This window comes from Numida meleagris, chromosome 2, assembly GCF_002078875.1.
Source record: "Numida meleagris isolate 19003 breed g44 Domestic line chromosome 2, NumMel1.0, whole genome shotgun sequence".
Classification (NCBI taxonomy): Eukaryota; Metazoa; Chordata; class Aves; order Galliformes; family Numididae; genus Numida; species Numida meleagris.
The window spans coordinates 32,478,540-32,498,951 of record NC_034410.1 but is presented as its reverse complement, the minus strand read 5'-3'; the positions used below and the strand labels follow the sequence as shown (position 1 = coordinate 32,498,951).

The 20,412-nt window shown below is 53.6% G+C and overlaps 2 protein-coding genes across 12 annotated transcripts in view; both read left to right on the top strand.

Annotated features, from left to right (window-relative positions):
- The window catches only part of HOXA3 (homeobox A3), a 47,174-nt gene that overhangs the window by 20,871 nt on the left and 5,891 nt on the right, over positions 1-20,412 (top strand). For 7 of the 11 annotated variants that reach the window (XR_002434943.1, XR_002434944.1, XR_002434942.1 and 4 more), the window contains 2 exons: positions 4,560-4,744; positions 19,369-19,957. Coding sequence is in view for 8 of the 11 variants with exons in the window: in XM_021386013.1 (XP_021241688.1) it covers positions 19,486-19,957 (472 nt within the window). In the remaining 3 variants the exon portion in view is untranslated. Of the gene's footprint in view, positions 1-4,559; positions 4,745-6,388; positions 6,461-8,164; positions 8,335-11,199; positions 12,222-19,368; positions 19,958-20,412 lie in introns of those variants that run through there. The other 4 variants (XM_021386012.1, XM_021386011.1, XM_021386009.1 and 1 more) reach the window with 4 other exon arrangements.
- On the top strand, positions 704-3,143 carry HOXA4 (homeobox A4). Its single transcript, XM_021386018.1, has 2 exons — positions 704-1,532; positions 2,003-3,143. The coding sequence occupies exons 1-2, from the start codon at positions 935-937 to the stop codon at positions 2,332-2,334; spliced, it is 930 nt and encodes a 309-aa protein (XP_021241693.1). The 5' UTR covers positions 704-934; the 3' UTR covers positions 2,335-3,143.

Here is a 20,412-nt window from a genome sequence, read left to right as displayed (position 1 = left end):
CGAGCCCCGCGGCAGCCGGTAGGAAGCGTTTATAGCACCGCGCCGTCTTCCCTCTCCTCCCCGTTATTTCCCGGCTCCCCGTGTCCCCCACACCCCGCAAGACACGCAGGGGCTCCCTTCGGCCTTCCCGCGACGTCCGCGCTAACTTTGGGATCTGCTCCTCCAGCAAGCAGGCTGCAAGGGGACAAGAGCTGCCGGCTCTCGGCCCGGGGAGAAGTCGCAGGGCGGGGAGGGGGCGAGGCGACCCCTGCCCCGCAGCCCCGACGGGAGGCGTTGTGTGATGGGTGCGTGGAGAACTATTGTGCAACGCCCTGCTCAGCGCCTGCCTCCCTCCCCGCGCTGCTCTCTGCTTCCCCTGCCTGCTTTCTGACACGAAAGGGAAAAAAAAAAAAGAGAGAAAAAAGAAAAAAAATGACGAGGGTGAGGACTGTCAGTTCTGGATTAGTTTTATCTTGCTTGACACCGCGAGTGCCGGCTGCAGCCCGGGCAGGAGGAGGCGGTGGTGCCGCTGAGCAGCGGGCGCGGGGCGCGGCGCGGCCCCGGAGGAGGCGCTGGGAGCGGCCCCGCGGTGGGGCCGCGGGCGCGGAGGTGCCCTACGGCCGCTCTCCCTCCTTCCATTTCCTGATCCGGGGTCCGCGGCCCCGCGCGGTAATTGGCGCTGGCGGTCAGGTGGTGATGGTGTGTCGGGGTGCGTGCGTGTGTGTGTGTGTGTGTGCGCGTTGTGCGCGCTCCAGGGGTGGGAAGAGAGGAAGGGAGGGGAGTGCGGCGGGGAGGGGGAAGACGGAGGCCCAAACTTTGGCAGCGGCGAGCACTTGACAGCGGCGGGAGGGGGAGAGGGAGGGAGTGGAAGGGGGGGGGGGAAGGGGAGGGGCCTCGCCGAACCCAGAAAAACGACAACGCGAGAAAAATTAGTATTTTTGCACTTCACAAATTAATGACCATGAGTTCGTTTTTGATAAACTCCAACTACATCGAGCCCAAATTCCCTCCCTGCGAGGAGTACACGCAGCACAGCGGCAGCGCCGGCAGCTCCGCCAGCTACCACCCGCACCACCCGCACCCGCACGCCCCACCACCGCCGCCGCCGCCGCCGCCGCCGCACCTGCACGCCGCTCACCCGGGCCCCGCGCTGCCCGAGTACTTCCCGCGGCCCCGCCGGGAGCCCGGCTACCAGGCTCCCGCCGCGCCGCCGGGGCCTCCGGGGCCGCCTCCCGAGGCGCTGTACCCGGCGCAGGCACCCTCCTACCCCCAGGCGCCCTACAGCTACAGCAGCGCCGGCAGCGCCGCCCCGGGCCCCGAGCAGCCGCCCCCGGGCGCCTCTCCGCCGCCGCCGCCGCCCGCCAAGGGCCACCCCGGGCCGGCCCAGCCCCTGCTCCCCGGCCATGCCCTGCAGCGCCGCTGCGAAGCGGCCCCAGCCGCCGGGGCCGGCACCGGGCCGGGCTGCGCGTTGCTGCCCGACAAGAGCCTGCCCGGGCTGAAGGGGAAGGAGCCGGTGGTGTACCCCTGGATGAAGAAGATCCACGTGAGCACGGGTGAGTCGCCCGGGGCAGGGGGAGGCCGGGATGCGCCTGCTAGGAGGGAAGGGGGGAGGGTGCTCCGGGGGCCGGGATGGGTCGGTGCGTGTGTGGCTTTTTTTTTTTTTTTCCACCCTCCGCGTTTCCTAATAAAAAAAAAAAAAAAGTGAGAAACCTTTTGTATCCGGGGTCCTTTATCAAAAGATTTACGAGACGCCAAACTGTTAGGGCAGTAATTATAGCCCCCATAAATTTAATTGCCCTTCAGTGGCTCTGGGCCATGTGTCTTTGAAGCTTTTCTTCTAACCCAAATGCCCATCACCATTTTTTATTGCTCCTCGATTGTCCCCGCTGCCGATAGGCTGCGAAACAATTTTTCTTGCCGTTATGTATCTGATTTGAACCCGGTGTCAAGTTATCCTCTAATGACGATGTTCCATCGCTCCCTCCCTTCTCTCCTCTCCGCGTGTCCGTGGGCGCACGTTCAGTCAACCCCAACTACAGCGGCGGGGAGCCCAAGCGGTCCCGCACCGCCTACACCCGACAGCAGGTCCTGGAGCTGGAGAAGGAGTTCCACTTCAACCGCTACCTGACCAGGAGGCGACGCATCGAGATCGCGCACACCCTGTGCCTCTCCGAGCGCCAGGTCAAGATCTGGTTCCAGAACCGGCGCATGAAGTGGAAGAAGGACCACAAACTGCCCAACACCAAGATGCGCTCCTCCAACCAGCCCTCGCTCGGCCAGCAGCAGGCCAAGTCACAGACACAGGGCCACCCCCGCCCGCTCGACGGGGCTGCGCCCAACGCGGCCGCGCTATAAGGGGGTTATTGTTGTTATTTTTTTTTTTAATATATAGATCTCTATTTACCTATCTATTGGGGTTGTGCGGCCGCCCGCGCTGGCGGCTGGCCCTTGGGACCACGCAACTGTGTAAAACAAAGCAGGAGCAGGGAAGGAGGACGAGACGTGCCCAGGGACGGGCACACGTTGAAACCAAAACCCGGACGATTGCCTACGTTGTATATAGATAATGGTTCCATGCCCATCATTTTTTTCTATTTATGGAAACCCTCTCTTGCCCTCGCTGTAAGAGTGCTGGATGCTGTCACGGACGAATTCTCTGTACCTATGACGGACTCTATTTTTTTTTTTTTTTTAAATAGAGAACACTTTACAAAATAAAAGACGGTTCGAACAAAGCCAGGACCTCGGGGGACGCCCGCGCGAGGCAGTGACTCGAGTGGCATGGGCCGAACGTGGCCGTGGGCGTGAGGGGCACACAAGGACCCACGCGGCACAGAGCGGACGCGTTCACCTCGGGTTAAAAACTTATGGAAAGCGTCCCCTCACGCCGTGCTTGCGTGCCGGCGGTAACTGAGCTGGGTTTCGGTGTAGCCCCGCAGTAGCTGTGATATATGAGTTTTTCTCCACATTCCCTGTTGCATTTATTTAAAAAACAAACAAAAACAAAAAAAATGCTATAAAGGCTGTCGCTGTCTTCATATTTGGCACCGTCTAAATCGTTTGGGTCCATGTATAATTTGTGGATTTTTGGTGTTAATGTATACAGTGCCAGATGCTGGTAATAAAGATTATTCTGTACAAAATAATTAAACGCTTGAAACACACACACGTCCACTCCGTGCTGTTTCGTACACCTTGTGCTCCGCTGCTCTCGGCACCAGGAGTGGAAAACAACGGCTTAACACGTTGGTGTAATTTGGGATTCGTTCTGTCAATACGGTAACGGTTGCTTAAACGTAGCGCAAAGCGTCCTCCGTCCCAACTGCTGTCTGAGAGGACAGCGCTGTGGGACGGGGAAAGCTCTCTCTGTACAGCACAGGGAGCCGTGTTCTGTGTAGAACTCGAGACAGAACCAGCCCGGTCCATCGCCGGGCGCTGGGCTCGTTTCCACCGCGCTGCAGAGGAACTGAGCTGCTGCTGGGAGCCAATGAGCTCCCATGGCGGATTGTGCTGGAGAAGTCCCACATGCTCGCCACGATAACACTGTAAATCTGTAGCCAGCCGTGATTTATTCGTTCATTTTCTTCCTATTGTGATTCCTCAATTGGCCAGCACTTCTGAAGGGAAATACATGGGCGGTAACCTAAAGTTTCTCTAGCAGCCTTCTTCTCTTCCTTTCTCTTTCTTTCTCTTTCTTTCTCTTTCTTTCTCTTTCTTTCTTTTTCTTTCTTTCTTTCTTTTTTTTTTTTCTTTTCATTTTAAAGACGGTTTCAAAATGTATTGAGGGAGCCTTACCAGTGACATGAAACTGGGCACAGCTCAAATGTTTATCTGACCGAGGTTCTTCATACGACGGGGGCAAAATGGGGTGCGAGGAGCGGCTCCTCGCTGCCTCCGGAGTCTTTCTCAGCCCGAGAGATGGTAGCACCGGTCTGGAAAGAGCTCCGGTGCTGTACCTCTCCCAGAGAAGGGCGGGAGGCCGGGACTTAGTTACTTACCGCATCCATCCGAGAGGGATTTGGGACCTCACTGGCAGAGGCCGGTGCCCATCGCCCCGGGGGGGCAGCCGGTGGGACCCCGCGAGCATCTCTGCCTGCCCGAGGAGCGCGGAGCGCCTCGGTGAGAAATGTAACGTGTCACTGGCGGGGTACGCTCAGCACCGCAGATATGGCGTTGTAAACACACTGAGCAAACACTGCTGTCTCCCAGCCTGGCCAACGAGCAGGCCCGAGGAGCGCTCCCATTCAGCGCTGTGTGCTAAGCCCCAAGTCGCAGCCGCCTCCTCCTAGAGGGAGAGGGATACAGCTGGAAGCAGGCAGCCGCTATCTGCGGGCGTGCAGCTCCTCGTTTTGTTTATTGCTCGAATCCCTCCATGTATCTCGAGCCAAAATTAGCACAAGCGAGCAAAATTCCAGCTGAAATGTATTAACTGGCAGCGCGGGGTTGCTTTGGTGTGCAGCCTGGGCGTATAAACCTGGTTTGTCCCACTGAAAAGAGAAATGAAATCACGCTGCAAATAGCAATTTTAGCGAGAACCATTAATCACCTCCTACAATAAATACTTCTTTGTAATTCAACAGCGGTTCTGAAAGGCATTCTCTTGGAAAAGTCTGTGAAGACGCAAAGGATTTTCCTGGAAAAAAAAAAAAGTGGTCATGTGTAAAGACACCGCTTCTCGGCTGTCTGCTAAAAAAATGTGCACTCTCTCGGTGGAGATAGAGCGGCGGACTGCAAAATGCCCCACGGCCGATTTTCATCGTTTAAGGTAAATTTTCCTTTTTCCCCCTTCCCCCCCCCCCTCGGTCCGCTGGGAGCGGCGCGATGCTGCCGGGCCGGGAGCCCTCTGCTCCCGCTTCCAGCCCGCCCGGCTTACAATAACTTCCAAAATTACATCGTCCGCCTTAAATTCTCGCATTGTGCTCCCTTTGCTAGGGCAACCAGGAGTTCACCGAGAGGACAAATTTTCTATCCCATTAATTGTTTTTTTTAGAGGAGCAGACTGACCCTTCAAACCCTTGACCTTTAAAGACAGTATTCTTTTTAAGCCGGCGCTCGGACCGCAGTGTCTCTTTCTCTCCCTCCCTCTCCCTCGCTCTCCCCTGTCTCTCACACACGTATTTATCTGCTCTCGCCACAAAGGCGAGCGCGGCCCAAAACGCCGCAAGTGGAAGTTTGTCAATATCTCAAAGAAAGACAAAATCACCTCGGAGTCAATTTAATGGCCGCAGGGAACGCCACGCCGTTAACCCCGCTCCCCACCTCCCCTCCACCCACCAAGAAAAATGGGAGTTTGCCAAGGTCTCCTTCCCCATTCTCTCGCAATCTCTGCTATACCTGGTGTTTTATTACAGGGGGAACTCGTCTGTGACAAGCGCCTCGTGGTATTTAATAACTAGAGCCATTCCGCATTGGAGGATTACTCAATCCTGTGATTACTATTTTTTTAATATATATTTTTTTAGGGTGCTGTCGTCCCACGGACCGTCTCTCAGTGTTAATAACGGGGCAGGGATGGGGGGAGCCCTCACGCAGGCAGAGGTTTGACAGAGAGACTCCGGCCCCTCCCTCCCCCCCGCAGTGCCCCGGCTCCACACCGGGACCCTGCCCAGGGTGGCTCTGTCCCTCCGCTGCTCCCGGAGTTCCCCCCACCCCCTTCGGGCAAGCGGAGAGGCGGGCCGGGGCCGCAGCCTCCCCGGGGATGGCACTCCGCGCGGGGATATCCCGGGGCCGTCCCCTCGGGCAAGCCCGGCCCACGCGGGTCCGAGGTCCGGGGCTCCCCGCGTGGGCAGGGGCTGCTTCGCGACCGCCCCCTCCCCCAGCCCCCGCCGCGCCCTGGAGCCCTCCTGGCCCCGCCCGGGGCCGTGAGAAGGGAGATAGACCCTCGTTGGAAGGTAGCCCGGGGGGCTTGGGGGGGAGGGGGGCATCGCCCCGGGGATCGCCAGCAGTATTCAGTCCCCCCATCCCCCCGCACTACCGCGCGCTGCCCCATGCATCGAGTCTCTGGGATCGGCTCACTGCTGTGAGTGCGCGTGTTTGGGGGGGGGGGGGGGTTGGGGGGCTGCCCCATCCCGCCACGGAGCGGGACGAGCCCATATTATTCATGTCCCAGCGCTCTCCCTAGAAACTGAGGAGCTGTCAAAGGCAGCAGAGATAGGGGACCGAGTACAGGATCCCTGCGCTCGCAGATAAAGGTGTTGCGTCTGTTCTGGGGGAGATATTGAAATTTTAATCTTTAGGGTCACGTGACTCATTAAATAATTAATGCAGATAGTCAGGAATGGATCTGTGGCCGTCAGTCCTCACTAGGAGTGATTCTCTCACAAGTGAAACTCAACTCCTTATTACTGGAGTTTGTTTTTCTTTCTTTTTTTTTTCCTTTTCTTTTTTTTTTTTTATTTTTTTTTCTTTTCCCTTTAAAAAACCCACCTGATTTATCTTGAAAGATTCTAAACTCCTTAAGCAAGCAGTAGGGTCTGTGTTGGTAAGTAGGGAGTGCGTCTTTCTAGCTTGATGACTTTAATTGTTTGTGCTTGCTTTGTCTACTGAGCCTTTGCTTAACAAGTTTAATATTTAGAAATGTTGAATCTTTGTTTTCGCTGCCTTGTGGTCACATTACGGCGTTCGGTGATTAAGCGTTACCGAGGCGAACACATTTGATAATGTTCTAATTCACACAGCGGAGGGCTGGGTGCCACCGTGCAGGAGGACCTGCTTTGTTCCATTTTCCCGGCGCTAATAAATCACCGGCTCCTAATGCGGGGCCAAAAAAGCGATGGAGAGGCGGCGAGCATTGTAAAGGAAAAGTCACGGGCGAATTTCTCTATGACTCATTAGTCTGGACGATTTATGTACGAACTTAAAGTGGCGCACTGAATATTAGACTTTGGGATAACAACAAATTAAAAAAAAATGTCGTGGCGTTTGTAAAGTGCTTTATTGCTACTTAGCAACTCTTTCAAGAGGAAGCGTAGTTTAAAGGGCTGTGGCAGCGTAATATATGGCGGTGTGACTTAACAGCTCCAAAATAAATAACAGAAACTCGCTGGCACCATTTGCAGATACGCACTCCATATTTAACACGAGTGGGGCAGCCCGGTCTCGGCGCTGTTGATCGATGCTGATGGCCGCTCGTAGCGCGGCTATCGATGAGGGGTCAGGGCGGGGAGGTGCGGGCTGAGCCCGCGGTGCGGGTGCCCTCCGCGCGGGGCGGAACGAGCGCCGGGGGCAGCCCCGCTCGGATCGCGGCGGAACTTGCCGTGTTCTTCGGTGTTTGCCAGGAGATTCTAGCAGTCAGCGCTCAGAAATTTATGAGACGGCAATAAACAGCTTAGGAGGCTATTATTGCGTGATTTTATGTAGGCTGGAGTTCAACACCAGATTTAAAATTATTAGAGTAATTATGGGACTACTAAATTACCAAAGCAAAGTATCTGCTGGAAAAGTTCTCCCAAGACAGACTTAATATTTCCAGGGCTCAGAAGACATTCTTCTACGAGAACTGTGTTATTTAATTATTAGCATTTACATTTACTGACAATTTTCGGACGTTAGAGGCTTTTATTAGCGAGAATGAATAGAGGGGGCACGTTATTACATCTGACAAATTCATACGTAAACGTGATTCAGTAAGTGGCACCCGAATAATCTGACAATTGTCTCTTTGGATTGTGCAATGTTGTTTATTTTAGGGGAAGAGAAGGCCGTCCAGTTTTCTCCCCGTCTGTTGGCTTTCAGTGTTGGTTTTCTCGTGTTGTTCTTTTTTTTTTTTCCTTTTTTTTTTTTTTTTCCTAAGCCTTTCGGGCCCGATGCTGCTTCGGCGAAGTCAATTACCAGCCTCTTCCTGCGCTACTGGGGCCGGGATCGGGCCCCGCTCCCTGTTTGAATAAGAGCCCAACCACAATACTCTCCGCATTGAAACTGGAACTCGTTCCTCGTTTTATTCAACAGAGATGAACACCACTGGTTGTGTTTAATGTCTGTTCTTGATTAAATGATCCTAAACAAAGGTTTCCCAGAGGAAAATAAAGCAGACATTCATGTAACAAGAGTTTGGAATGACAATATTTCCAAACACTTGGAGACAGAAGGCATAGCTGTCTATGGGAGAAAAAAAAAAAAAAAAAAGATCCCCACGCTTTTATTTCTCGGCTAGCAGCGCTCCTCGTCCCGCCGGAGAGTTGCGGCCGTGCGGGGCCGTCCCGACACAGCCCACCCCGCCCGCGGGCGGCCGAGAGCCGGCCCTGCTCCCCCCGTTAAGGCGTTGTTTGTCGATTGTTTGCAGAGCGCCCGGCACCCCGAAAAGCCCCGCTCCGGGCGGCGGCAGCGCTCCGAGCCCGGCCTCGGCGGCGGGACGAGGTAAGAGCCCGAGCCGGCCCTGTGCCGACCTTGTACCTGTGAGGGGTGGTGAGAAATATTTAACCGAGACGGGGGTTCGGTGGCTCGCCTCTATTCATCTTCCGCGGCTGCGAGTGCGCGTGTCCGGGCAGACAAAGCAGTGTGCGGGACCCGAGTGCCCGAGCCCTTATAAAGGCGCTGGGAACAGGAAGGATGCGAAGTCGTTCGAGGAGCCAAAGAGCTTGAGGATTTCTTTGTCCGTTCTGAGCTCCTTTCAAAATCGAAGGCGTAAGGGGCAGAGGAAGTTAGCGGGAGCACGGCGGGGTTGAGCGCTTATCGCTACCGGTCTGTTGGCGGCTCCTCGAGGGGCCGTGCGGAGGTCCTGCAGCGTGCCCTGCGACGGAACAAGGCGAGCCCACCGTGCGTGGGTGCTCACACCGCGAATATGCTCGGGTATCTGTCCGGCCCGGCCTCCTCGTCCCGGCTGTGGGCTGATGCGGTTGGTGCCCGAGCCATGGTGCTCTGGCAGAGCCCCGCGATGCTTTCCATAGCGATCGTGTTCTCCTGCCAGCCGCAGAGGAGGGAGGATTATGGAGAATTAGCGTAAATTCCTGCTAGATTTACCTGCTTATTTTTGGACGCTGATGTACAATTAGTGTATTTTACAGCCTTTTAAAAGCGGCCATAAATTACCGGACTACAAGGGCTCTTTGTGTTGGTTTAATGGGCTGCTTAAATCTTAACTACAAAAGGGCGCTGCAAACGTCCACTCAAGGAAATTAAAAGCGAAAACACGGTGCGAGGGAACTTTCCTCCGGTGGCACGCACCCGCAGCATTTCGTGCGGAGATATTTGGGATTCCTGAAGTGCCCCGGCGCACAGCCTCAGCTGGCTCTCGGCGCAGCTTCCACCAGGGCACAGGCGCTAGCTCTGCTCTTTTTCTCTGTTTCGAAGTGATCAAAGAGCGACTTTATCTCGATCAGCCTCGCAGATGTAGGTAAACAGCTCCGCATCCCAGCAGAACCCAAATCTTTCGAGGAAGCGAGGAAACAAATACTTGTGTAGTGTGGAGATTCCCATGTCCTCTCCGCATGGGAGTGACAACCTGACCTCTTAACAACTGCCATAAACGTAAACATGAAAGACGGCAGAAATTCGGAATCTATTTGTACCGAAGGTAACTTTAAATCACGTTAATGCTAGGAGCGTTTATTGATGCCAGAGCTGGCACAAAGGGTTTCTAGTAATGAGTGCACGTTACGAACTCAGATCTGTTTGTTGTTACCGAGGTTGGAATTTCAGCCCAGCTCGAAGCCATGTGTATAAAGCACAGAAAAATCAGTAGCAGACCTACTGAGAAACGCCACATTTTCTTTTCTTTCTTTCTTTCTTTCTTTTTTTTTTTTTTCTCCCAGAAACAATGTTTCAGGTCTCCAAATCATCGAGGTCATAAAACACAGTGTTGAATGTCCAGGAACAGGAACAAAGTAATATATGGGATGGCGGAGGAAATCTAGCGTCTGCTACTTACATGCTCCTTTGAATTCGTGTTTGTAAACTCGTGATCACAGCAGTGGAGCAAATTCGGCGGGGGGGATCATTTTCATCTGCTACCCGGGACAGTGTGCAGCAGGGAGGACTCCCCCTCAGCCCTCCCGAAGCACACTGAGTAAGGTATTCACCCGTCAAGGAGTTACTTTTCTCAAGAATTAATTAGTTTCCCCACTGCAGACACGAAGTTAATTGTTAAACAGTAGTTTTAGCATTAACTTGACCATTAATACTAATAAAGATGTTCATAGAAACAGGGTTTTGAAGCCAATGGCCATAGCTAGCGTTAAGGCATTTAAGCTGACTTATGATTGTGATTTATTGCTTTTGTAGTTTCTATTTGCTCAGGACTGCAACTTCTAAAGCCATCTTTCTGCTTTTGACGCAAAGCAGTCGATAACTTTTTACAACGGCCCCTAGAAAGACTTGCTCTGCTTTTTTCAACATCTGCTCCATTCCCCATTAATTTCGGTCTCATTGTTGCAGAAGAACTTCTCTGCGCGTTTCTTTGATGGGACCTAAACGCGCTGTATTTAAAAGAGCCGTGAATCCGTCCCGTCCAGTAAATCTCAGCCTCGGTTTACGTTTAGGACGAGGGCTATGGGAGTGCCCAATGGAGTTACACGTCGTGCTGCTAGCTGCAGCCTTGTCGTGTGCGGATAATGCTTTCCTCTCTCTTTCAGAGGTATATAATTTTTATTCTGGTTCCTAGTGAGGGATAATGTATGTGTGCCCTGTCACGAGCTTAGCGACTTCCATATGAAAAATCGCAAATTCTTCCTCTGCTGTAATGTCACGCTGACTTTGCTGCACTGTCCACTCATACACGCTGTTACTGATGGGTTTAAATTCCAGTGGCCCGCTTTTACAGCCCAAGTGAGAGCATGGAGGCATGCCCCTAGCAGTAAAAATCGCCTTCCAACAGAAATCCCCTTCCTTCTGTTCAGTGAAGCGCAGGTGAAACGCTAAGGGGGGATATGCAGTTGGCTGAAAGTTTTCTTCGAGCTCGTGGGGGTGGTGGAAACATTTAGGCAAAGGTATACACATCACGACGCATAATGCTGGAGTCACAGGGCTCGGCCAGGAACACGTTAAAAGCGCGAACCGTCCGATTCTCTGTGACTCCTTCCAAAAAAGTTGGGTGAGATTAGGGCTTCTTTTGTTTGTTTAGCTTATTGTGTCAATAGCAGAAGTTAAACAGCCTTGCGGAGAAGATGTGGTGAGTTCACACGGAGACGAGGCTGGCTCGCTTTGCAGGCTCGGGGGCCGAATAGGGCTTCTTTTTTTTTTTCCCTTTTTTATTTTTTTATTTTTTTTCCCCCTCAGGCAGAGAGCTCCCCCTCCCCAATTTTTTTTTTTCATCGTTAGAAACCTATAATTTTGTGCATCACTCAAACTAGCTGTATAGGAAATGCGTAAGCACAGGTTTAACAGCAAGGTCCCAAAAGGTTTTGCAAAATTCAGAGGCACGCCAGTGAAGGAAGGTGTGTGCTCCAAAGTGTGGTACAAGGACAAAAATCAACTAGCCTCTTAGAAGAGACCCTATTTTGCCTTTGTCAGGTAATTACAGGTCTTTTTAGTTTCCGCAGGAGCCCCGATGTAGCGTGTGGGAGGTAGCAAGCCCTGCACAATGGAGGGCAGAGGCGGGGGGGGAGGTCGGGAATCGTCCCGTGTAGAAGGGAGCTGGAAAGAATGGCGTTAAGATTTGGGCTTTCTTCGGGGCTCGGAGAGAACGTGCGACGTGGGGCAGCGTGGTGGCCCGGGGAGCAAATACCGGTTAATTAGGCTAAGTATCAGAGTGCGGTGCGATCCCACGTCGCGAGGAGAACCCCTCTGACTTTCCAATGGGCTTCGTATAAGGAAATGCTGGTGCGGGATGAAAGAGACTGGAACCGATCTCCCCCCCTTAGGCAGCGCCAGCTCTTGATTGAATTTTTTATTTTTTTAAATTTTTTTAGTTTTTTGTTGTTGTTGTTGTTCCTTCCCTTAAAACTCTCCTCTAACGTACCGGGCAAAGGCTCTAAAAAGCCACGGCTCGCTCTCAGAAACCCCGCTCCTTCAATGATTCCCTATTTCAAATAAAAGGATTTAAGTTGACGTATGACCACGTGAGCACATAATACAGCGCATTATTGTGGCATTTGGAGTGGAGACCCGGTCTGGCTCCGTCTGCGATTACGCTTTTCCAGTTTCTGTTCAGAGCAAGCACTGCTTTCTATTATTTTTTTTTTCCTGCCCCCATCACCGTCCCCTCAAGAGCTGGCCATTCTGCTGACAGCTTTCGTTCCTTATGGAAAGCTTATTGCCGAGCCGAGAGGACGAAATGCTTCGTTAGAAAGGATGGATTTTATTTTAAGGTATTTCCGTTGATTGTTCATTTATGTGGTGAGTTATTGCTGTTCGAGGCAAAGGTCAGTAGAAAAGGCTGAAGTGAGTGCGTGTGTGTGCGTGCGTGTGTGTGCACCGGGGCCAGGCTGCTTCCCCCTTTGTTTCAATTTGCTGCGGTAAATATTCCGCTCTCCCCTCGCAGCGAGCGGAGCTGCTTTATTTATTTTTCTCCATAGAGATTCCACACTGCTGCTGATGGCCAGCTGCCTCCGCTCCGGCCCCCCAATTGCCATCTTATCGTTATTTATGGCCGGCGGGAGATGGGAAGCCTCCTTTTAGCGTTTTGTGGCATTTTGATTATTATGATTATTATTATTATTATTTTAATTTAAATACTTCTTTTTTTTCTGTTTGTGCGTTTGTTTACTTATGTATTTGCGGGGGTCGGGGCTCGGGGGGCGGGGGGGTGCTCCCGGGCTGGGGTCGCGCTCGGGTTTGCAGTGGCAGTTGTTTTATGGGCGTTTGTTCGGCCGATGCCTCGCTGGAAATCGATGAGTGTGCGATTGCGCTGCCATTTTATTTATGATGCTTCGGTGGTGCTTTGCTTGCCGTGCGCGGAGGGCTGCACGGGCGCCCAGCTCAGTGGCGAGGGTTCCCCTTCCCGAATGAGCCGGGGCTCCTCTTTGATTCTCCTCGGTGAGGAGGAGCCGAACCGAGAGCCAGCCGCGTCTTGCAGCAATAAGCAGCCTTGGAAGTGCGGTGGGGCTTTATTTAATTTGATTTTGTTTGGGTTTTGGTTTTGTTTTCCTCAGGAAAGCGAGAATAACAGGGGTAAGAGGGGAAATTAGCTTCTAGGTGAACGTATCACTGGTCATAAATTCATATCCATACAGTTTTTTCTATTTATAGAATATATATCTATATATATATACGTACATACGGTTTGTATAAATATGTGCATATACATATAAATATGTCTATGTAGTCTCCTTATGAGGAATGAACTTAAAGAGGAGGGCAAAATGTTACATAAAGTGACACTGCCCCGGCGGGTCTCCGCTTTGGGAAAGGTCACAGCTCCGAGGCTCTGTCCTCCAATTTGGTCAGCGCCTATTTCTGCGGTACCAATTTGTCCCCAGTTCCCGGTGCTTCCGTGACACGTCTTCTAGCGGTCAGAAAGAGGGAAAGAGACAGAAAAGCGAAGGACGAGATACAAAACGAGTTGAAAACAAACAGGAAAAAAAAAAAAAAAAAAAAAAAAAAGAAGGGCATTTCCACGTGAACCTATTCGCGGCCGTTCTGCGTGAGACCTCGGGGGCAGAGATGTTAGCACTGCTTTCTTGCTTTCTCGCTCTTTAAGCCGCTCTCAGAACAGAACTGACCCAAACAACTGCTATTTGCCCTCTCGTCGTGTTGAACCAAACCCTGTGTCCCTCTCACGCGGGGCAGGAGAGCTGCTCCGCTCAGCAGCGTGTCTAAAAGCCAAGGTTAGCTTTGCCGTGCTTTGAAACGGGCCAAAACGCGCCTCGAAAATAAAGCGTAAGCTTTAATTGCGGCTCCACTACTTGGCAGCGTTTCCTCTGATTTATGACCCAGCTCGGATGCATATTGACCCAGTTAAAACACTCATAAATAACACGGTCCCGCTCCGGAGCAAAAGAAAGGAGAGTTCTGTAGAGAGGGCTGCCTCGGCGGCTTGGGTAAATAGCCTCGCTCTGCTGAGCAAAGAGCGAACTGTTCGCGGCGATTCTCTGGTGTTAGAGGATATAAAGAACGATTGGGATTAACCGCGGCTGCTCGCACGACTCGGTTGCCCAGTCCCGCAGCTCCCCGCCTTGCTGTTTCGACCCTAAGAGATTCCCCCGAATCAACCTTGAATTACATTCGAAGCATCCCGGGATAAAGCGCTTTCCAGTCACTATTTTATTCGGAAACTAAGACAGTGTAGGATCCCGAAAACTGAACTTTTCGGGAAGAAAAAGAGAGTGGTCCGCGAGTCAGGAGGCAGCCCCAGAGGTCCCTCTCCGAGCCCTATCGCTCTCTGCGGAATGTGGCAGAAAGAAAATATTCGGCCCCTGAGAGGGAAAGGCAGATAAAAGCAGCGGGGGCTGTGCGGTGGGACACTTATCCCTCCATCATAAGGCACATTACGAAAAAAAAAAATCATCTTCTCGTGTTTAAAATGACCTCTTTGGGGAGAGAGGGGGCGTGGGGAAATGGGCTAAGAGGCAAAATGCTCTTTGCAGGCGGAAAAGACGAATGGAGGAAATACCTCGGTATCCCCATGAACTACTTCGGTTCTCACCATTAGAGTCCCTCGCAAACCCCTTCGGTTTTACAAAGCCCCCCCCCCGTCCCCGTCCCCACTCTCAGATACAGACACGGTGTCAGAATATCCGGCTCCGAAGTTATATAGCCCTCAGAGGGAAGGACGGCACACGCTCTCGGCAGCGCTCCCGGCCCGGCCCGGCCCGGTCCCGGCGTCCGCAGGTTTCCTCGTCCTCGGTGCTCCCTCCGCCTCATTCTCCTTTTTATTCCGGAGGGCTCCGTCGGGGCTCGGAGGTGCCTCTCGCTATTCGGTCGGGCACCGGGGCGAGCGGCGGCTCAGCAGTTTCAGAAGAAAGTGTGGGGTTGATTATTGACTAAAAAGACTTTTCTTCCGATGCCACATTCACAGGGTTGTTTGAAGCAAAATGCATACGCGGGATTTTTGCTTCTCCTCTCCTCCTACGCTGCCCGCTTCCCCTTTCATGTGGTGCCTTCTCACTTGTGCCATAAGGAGCAAGTGTTTTCTGTTTTAGTGCTCTGTTTACAGCTTTGGTGCATGAAGTCATAAATCTTGCATAGCCATAAATGACAAAAACCATTGGTATGCGTAAGAGGCCACCCCAGCCTTACAGTGCTTTTTATTTCTCGCTTCCCCCTCGCTTTGTTTGTGCTTTAGGACGACGCCGGGCTCCCTCGTGCTTTTAACGGACTGGTTATATTTTTAATGCCTTAATTAACGAAGTAACGTCAAATTTACACCTCGGCGCTACGCGGAGCCCCCGCTCGGTCTCGGAGCCCGCAGCCCGAGGGGCCGGGGCTGCAACTTGCTTTAAGTCCTCGTGTGAGCGCCCGCTTTGCACGGGCTCTGCTGTGTTGCTCTTGCACAAAAAAAGGGGGGACCCTCCACCCAAAGCAGGGAAAAAAAGAGACGAGTGCGTTCCCCGAGGAGCTGGAGACGGGGGAGGGCTGCGCGGCGCAGGGGCCACGTCCCCGCGGGACTGCAGCCCACGCATCCCCACGGTGCTGCGGGCACCTGGCCCGGCTGTGCGGCACATGGGGAGGGGGGATGTGGTGGGGGAAGCGCCACTGCGCCCGTCCCGAGCGCTAGGGATATTTGGGGGGCGGGGGGGTTCTGTGTGTACATCTGTGTGTGTGTGCGCTCACGCATGCATGAGTTAATAATTAGTAACTCTAATGATTTCCAGCGTGGCTCTGCGAGCATTGCCCAGAGCGGGGATCCTGGTGGGCTTTGGTTGGCTCTCCGGACCCGGACCCGGCGCTCCGGGCCGCTCCCCCTATCCCCGGCGCTCAGCCGGGCTGTGCGGGGCTCCGGGCGGCGGGGAGCTGCAGAGGGGCTATTGCGCGGCCGCCCCCAAACCCCGCTCGTGAGAGGGACAAAACAAACAGCCCCGCCGCAGAACCCCGGAGGCCGGTGAGAGCGACCCTTTGTGAGCGCCGTTTGTCTTCATTAGCATAATTTTCCTGGACTTTGGTGACGCCCGGGTGCTGGAGGGGGGGCGGCACTCCTTCACTGCCACACTCCTTCCCTCCTTCCCCCAGGCTTCTCCAGGCGGCCGCCTTTCTTTCTTCCTGCCTTATAATTTTATTTTTTCCTTCCCCCCAGCCCCCACTCCCCCCCGTTCTCCTTTCCTTCCCCTTCTTCCCATCCCCTCCAGGCGTGGGGAGCGGCCCTGGGAAACGTCCCCATCCTCCGTGCTCTGCGCAGGGGGACAGGGACAGGGGCAGGGTGGACAGCGCGGAGCGGGAGGGAGCCGGGGAGGCGGGGGTCGGGAGCAGCCGTCCCCATCCCGCACGGGGCAGGGCTCGCCCCTCCCGGCCGGCGCGGAGAAGCTGAGCCGGTGCCCATCCCGCAGCCGCAGGGACTCGGCCGGGGCAGATCAATCTCTGCTCCCCGGGCTGTGTCGCCGAGGCTCCTAAAAAAAAAAAAAAAAAAAAAAAAGGCAAAAAAAAAAAAAAGCATGCTGGCTTCCGCCTCAGTCGTCAGAAGTTAAGGTAAGCAGGCCACAAATACGCTGCTATCAGTCGTGAATGGCGGAGTTTATGTCCCAGTGATTTATGACCGTAGACTTAAATGTCGGTTCAAGAAGAGTTCACAAGCTGGGGCTTCCTTCCAGGCAGTGACTGATACCCTTACACTTCGTGTTCAGGCAGCTCTCTCTCCTCTCCCCCCACCCCCCTCACCTCTCCTCAACTTTGTCTTTATCTTTCAGGAAATCTTTCTGGGGGGCTGCTGGTTTTTGCGTCCCGGAGTCAGAGTCTGGGGCTCGGCCGGGAGCTACAGGGGAAAGATGCGGTGTATTTAGGGACGGGGAAGGGGGAGGTAGGGGAGAGCCGAGCCGAGGAGCGGGGAGGCGAGGGGGACATGCCTGGGGGAGGCAGCTTTCATCTGCTGTCTCCGGGCTGTCTGGCGGGGGGAGAGGCTGGAAAAGGGCTGAGAGGTGTACTGTGCAAATGGGGATGGATGGAGCCGCTGAAACGGGCGCTGGCAAATTTGGGAGCCCACTTGTTTCGACCTTTCGTCTTCGGTGGGGGAGAGGAGCGCTCTTCCCATCGCAAGGACCAGTTTGGGTGGCAAACCTTCCGCCTTCCACCTTCCCCTCCCCTCCAGCTCCCGTAAGGAAGCTGCTATTATCCGCTCCTTGTCGCTGTAAATCCCGCTAGTGCTGTTTTCGCGAGTAATGGCGGTGCGCTGCTCAGGTTACCCTAACTTTTAGGAAGTGATTAACTCCCGCAGCCACAGGCGGGGGCCGATTTTCCTTTGCTGGCGGGCGGCCGAATTTTCATTAATATTTTGCCTTCGAGGCGCAGCCGCCCATTGTTGGCGCCGCGGGCGCGCAGCTTTGCGCGGAACATTGCGTGGCCGACGCTCTGCCCGCCGGCGGCACCCGGCAAACTTGGGAGCGCCCGGGGAAGGCGAAATGTTTGGTGCGGATGTCATGAAAGGAGGGTGCCCTTTGGAAAAGGCCGGTTGTTCCCTTCCTGTTATTGCGGTGCCTATGTTCCCTCTTTCTGAAGGAAAGGAATTGAGAAAAATCACACCAGGCCCACATCTCCTTAGGAAAGAGAGGCGAGAAGCTGGAAATGGTGTCCGCGCCTCAGATCTTGATTGTATTATTAGCTTAATAACAGCCAGAGAAGTTGATTAGTGCAATAATGGGGCTGCCGCCCTGCTGTAGGTGTGCTACCTTCGTTTGGCTGGGATGTAACAAAGGAAAGGCTGTTTTCTAAGAACTTGTATAACTTGAAAGGCGCAGAAGGAGATCGTTTGGTGCACGCGTTGCCTAAGACATTTCGCCCCTAAGCATTTGTCGCCGTTAGATGTTTTGGGGGAAAATAGCCAGCTGCTTAAGCGCGGGGGAAGTGGAAAAGAGATCAGAGCTGTTCTGACCCGAAAGGACGGAGCTGTTGGTCAGCAAGGGGAGAGGGGACGGCGAGCAGCTCGCTGCGATTTCTGAGAACAATGTACGTGCCTGTGGGACGAGCTGCTGGATAGGAGATGGCGCACAGGTCTCCTCTCTCGTTAGTGCGGGCCATTCTTTGGCTGGTTATTTTCAGGTAGGTAAGCAGGAGAATTTAATTTGAAAATAAAACAAAAACAAAAACAAAAACAAAAAAACAGAGAACAGAAGGACGGAGAGAGCAATAAGAGAGGGGAGAGAAAGGGATTCGCCCGGGCAGGAGCAGCATTCTCTGGGTCGGTGTCCACCCTCTCCCCAGCCAAGTGACCCTCATACATCAAATTACATAGCAGCTTCCAAGACAGAACCTATTATCGCTAAGTTGGAAGGAAAGTTCAAGCCGTGGTCATGGAGATGAACGCTGGTTTTTCAGGTTCCTGATGTTTTGTTGGTTGTTTTTTCTTTCTTTTTCTCTTTCTTTCTTTCTTTCTTTCTTTCTTTTTTTTTTTTTTTCCTCCAATCCATCATGTTTTAACAGGTAGAATCTGGCTGATTCCACGAAAAGTTAATGTCTTGAAATAACTGCTAAAAAACAACAGCCGAAGCGCCCAGCCTGTCCCTGCTGGCCTTGCTGAAGGGGCTCCAACTCGGGATGGATCCAGTGGGGGCTTCAGAGCCGCTCTCGGGGGAGGGGGGAAGCCACCGCAGGGTTGTGGCAGCGCGGTACTGAGGGGGTGTGAGGTGGCGGGGTGGCCCCGGTATCACTCCAGGGCTGAGCAGGAGTCGCTACGGGGCTCGCCCGGGCAGGAATCGCTGGTGCCAGCGTGCTTGACCCGGGCGGCTGGAGGCGGTGTGCGAACACGGAGGGGAGAAGGCACCGGCTTTGTTTATTTTCCTATTGAGCGTTTCATAGACAAGCCAAAATCCGTCACTTGGGATCTGCGTGTGTAAATATCTCTGGCTGCAAAACCTTTCCACCCAGCTCCTGCCCCCTGCCACACGTAGACAGGAACAATCTAATGTATTTCTTTGAAGCCGGAGTGAGAGCCGTAACCTGGAGAGAAAGGCTAAAAATAAAAAGACGCCAGTTACAGGGGAGGGTTTGGTTGTAGAGCTGGAACGGAGGAATAGCCCAGCCCCTTTGCATTAGTGATTCCTCGATCACCCTTATCACAGCGACTGGTATTAAAACAGCCTTGCGGTGATAAACGACCGACCCCTTTGCTGCGTGGTGCCCTGCCCTGTTTCTTAAGAAGAAAGAAAGGAAAAACCCTAGAAAGACCCTATCCCGGTGCAGCAAAGCACATATTTGTAGCTGCCAGTAAATCCAGGCAGCTTTTACATCGAAACGCTCTGCGCCTGAGGCCAAGTCATGCTGCTAAATATTGCTGACCACTTTTTCTTTTATGGCTTTCATGTCACTTAGCTATTGAAAGTAAGATGGATTTGCACCATTTCTTCACCCTGCTCTGCTCTCCCCACACCCCAGGTCTGCCCGGAGCGGCCATTGGAGGAGCAGCGCCACGTGACAGAGGGGTGCCAATGTTATTCTCCAAGGGTGTCAAGACCCTGTCAGTTTGCGAAATAAATATTGGGAAACAACGAAATGCAAAAAGCGACCTACTACGACAGCTCTGCAATCTATGGTGCCTACCCCTACCAAGGAGCAAATGGTTTCACTTATAATGCGAGTCAGCAGCAATATCCTCCGTCTTCGTCACTTGTGGAAACTGAGTACCACCGCCCCGCGTGCTCCCTCCAGTCCCCCGGCAGCGCTGTGTCCCACCACAAGGCCAATGACATCAGTGAGAGTTGCATGAGGACCCTCCCCAGCCAGCCTCTGCAGCCCCCTGGCCTCACCGACCCACAGGCCCCGCCGCAGCCGCCTCCGGCCCCACAGGCACAGCCTCCACCTCCATCCTCGGCCTCACCATCTCAAAATGCCAGCAGCAACCCTGCCCCGGCCAACCCCACTAAGAGCCCGGCTCTTAACTCGCCCACCGTGTCCAAACAGATATTCCCATGGATGAAAGAGTCTCGGCAAAACACAAAGCAGAAAAACAGCAGTTCCAGTTCAGGTATGGAACACGCTCCCCTCACGTGTCCTGCGGGGAGGGGGCAGCCCTGGGCACCTTCGTTTCTGGGAGGGAAGGGAGGGTCGGGGGCTTGTTTTCCTCCCTGAGCTGCCCCCCATGGGCTTGTTGGCTTGCGATGGGATCTCGGTGACCAAACAACCCCCTGGGATCTTCCCCAGCCTTGGAGGATGGATCCAGTGTGATTTGGTTTCCTTGCGGCTCCAGTGCTTGTGCCCTCCTGCATCTATCACGTTTCATAGGTAATCCCCCACCCAGTAAATCACGTCAGTGCCGAGCAGCCCAGGCCCCAAGCCAGGGGCCTGTCCCATGTACTTTGTTGGCACTGTGCTGCTAGATTAATAAGACAGTGACCTATCTCTGCCAAAGTGTAACGCGAATAAAATAGCTCATAATCTTGTGCAGTTGGGATCAATGCCCCGTGTGCAGTCAGAACCTCT